Raw genomic sequence first — 1,787 nt, 5'->3', positions numbered from 1 at the left:
TGTATCGGGGGGGTCTTTCCCTGGGAAGGGTCCCCACTGGCAGCTCCTGAGTGTGGTGTGAGGTTGGAACCCCCCAATCCTGCTCCCCATGCAGCGGGAACAAGATCAACCTCATCCATCCATCCATCCATCCATCCATCCATCTCTCTACCCTCCCTCATGTTTTGGGCAGGAAATGGGGCTGAACCCATCACTAGGGAATCAGTGCTGCACTGTTTGAGCTGGAAATGCGTAGGAGCAGAGCTAAGCCCACCACCAGGGTATCAGTTCTGCACCCTGGAGATGCTCCCCTTGCACCCAGCATCTCCTTCGCCAAATATCCCCACCCCAAAAAAAAGCCTTGAAACATATGTTTTCTGAAAAAAAGTGTCCTTTATATCACTTAAATAACTCTAATCCAGGTATTAGGGGAAAAAAAAAGATCAGCCGATCACAATAACATATTATAGAAATCAACATTAATTTAACCACACAAAATAAATTAAAACATTAAATATTAACTTTTCAGTGCAACATATACAGAAGACATGAGAGTAACCATGACTTTAAAAAAACAAAACCAAAATGAACCAGGAAAGCTTCGGGTTGGTTATGATAAAAGACTATGGAAAGGATTAAACGCTGCACCGGAAGGTTAGAACACCGGCCTGAGGAGGGTTCCTAGGATTAAAGTTCATTTGATTATTAATAAAAAGCTCATTTCTGTCCCCAAAGTGAGCGACTGCCGAGGGGTTCTGTCTCTATAGAAAAATAAAGCCCCATCCTGCAGGGGTGGGGGGGTTCTGGTGTTAAAAAACCCGACAATAATCTGAGAAATACAAAACCCAAACCCCAAACCCAAAGAAAAACCCCAGTTGCACGTTGCTGGACCAGGGTTTGGCTCTTTGGAGAGGGTGATGCTGCTGCCAGCGTGCTTATGGTGCTGCCAAACGCAGCATGTGCCGGGGCGCTTCTTGCCATCTTCCATGGTGGGGAAGAGGGGGAATAAAGGCAAAAAAAGGGGGGAAAACAACCAACCAACCGAAAAAGAAAGAGAAAACCAGAGGAGAGATGCTGCGCTGGTCCCCGGCGAGGGCTGTCCTGGGTGAGGGGCTCTGTCAGACCCCTTGCGGGGAAGGGGATGGGGAGCGCGGTTACACACCAGCAGCCGGCGTCCCACCATGGTGCCCCCCGGTCCCCTTACCCATCTCAGTGTGGCAACAGGAGGCTCCACCTTTCAGGAGCCCACCCGGCTTCTCCTGGCCTCCACTGGGCGCCCGGCACCATTGGCAGTGCTTCCGCAGCCGGCAGCAGCTACAAGGGAGCAAGAAGAGGATGCTCAGTGGCTGCATACCAGCATCCTGCCCTCAAAGGGGCTGGGAAAGGTGCTGAGCCCAATCCCGAGGTCCCCAGCGCCATGTACTTACTGTATGAGCACGCAGGCCCCGATGAGCAGCGCCGAGGCCACCACTGACACCACCACCAAGGCGGTGATGGTCTGCTTCTTCTGGTTGGCGGCCACCACGGCCAGGAGGTCGGCGTGCTCGCACCGCGTCCCCACGTACCCCAAGTGGCACCTGCACCAGTGGGAAGGGGACAGGGAAGAGCATCAGCATCAGCCTGAGGACCGGAGCATCACTCAGAGCCTGGCAAATCCAGGCTCAAGCCCAGGTTTTGGGGTTTCCCAAAGGGAAGACGCAAAGGGCCCATTTGGATTTGGATCGCGGGAGCGTATTCCTGGCACTTACACACACGCTGGCTTGTCCTCCTGGACCAGGAACCGGCAGGTCCCATGGAAGCAGAACTGG

The 1,787-nt window shown here is 53.3% G+C and overlaps 1 protein-coding gene across 1 annotated transcript in view; it reads right to left on the bottom strand.

Annotated features, from left to right (window-relative positions):
• Window positions 1-1,183: 1,183 nt before the first annotated feature.
• TGFA (transforming growth factor, alpha) overlaps window positions 1,184-1,787 on the bottom strand; it is a gene marked incomplete at both ends in the record, with an annotated part of 2,637 nt that continues 2,033 nt past the window's right edge. The window contains 3 exons of the mRNA XM_010010478.1: window positions 1,184-1,293; window positions 1,407-1,556; window positions 1,728-1,783. Coding sequence (XP_010008780.1) covers window positions 1,184-1,293; window positions 1,407-1,556; window positions 1,728-1,783 — 316 coding nt within the window. The remainder of the gene's footprint in view (window positions 1,294-1,406; window positions 1,557-1,727; window positions 1,784-1,787) is intronic.

The sequence above is a fragment of the Nestor notabilis genome, unplaced genomic scaffold (genome assembly GCF_000696875.1).
Source record: "Nestor notabilis isolate BGI_N333 unplaced genomic scaffold, ASM69687v1 scaffold21552, whole genome shotgun sequence".
NCBI lineage: Eukaryota > Metazoa > Chordata > Aves > Psittaciformes > Psittacidae > Nestor > Nestor notabilis.
The sequence above is the reverse complement of the archived record's forward strand: the minus strand, read 5'-3'. Positions and strand labels throughout refer to the sequence as shown.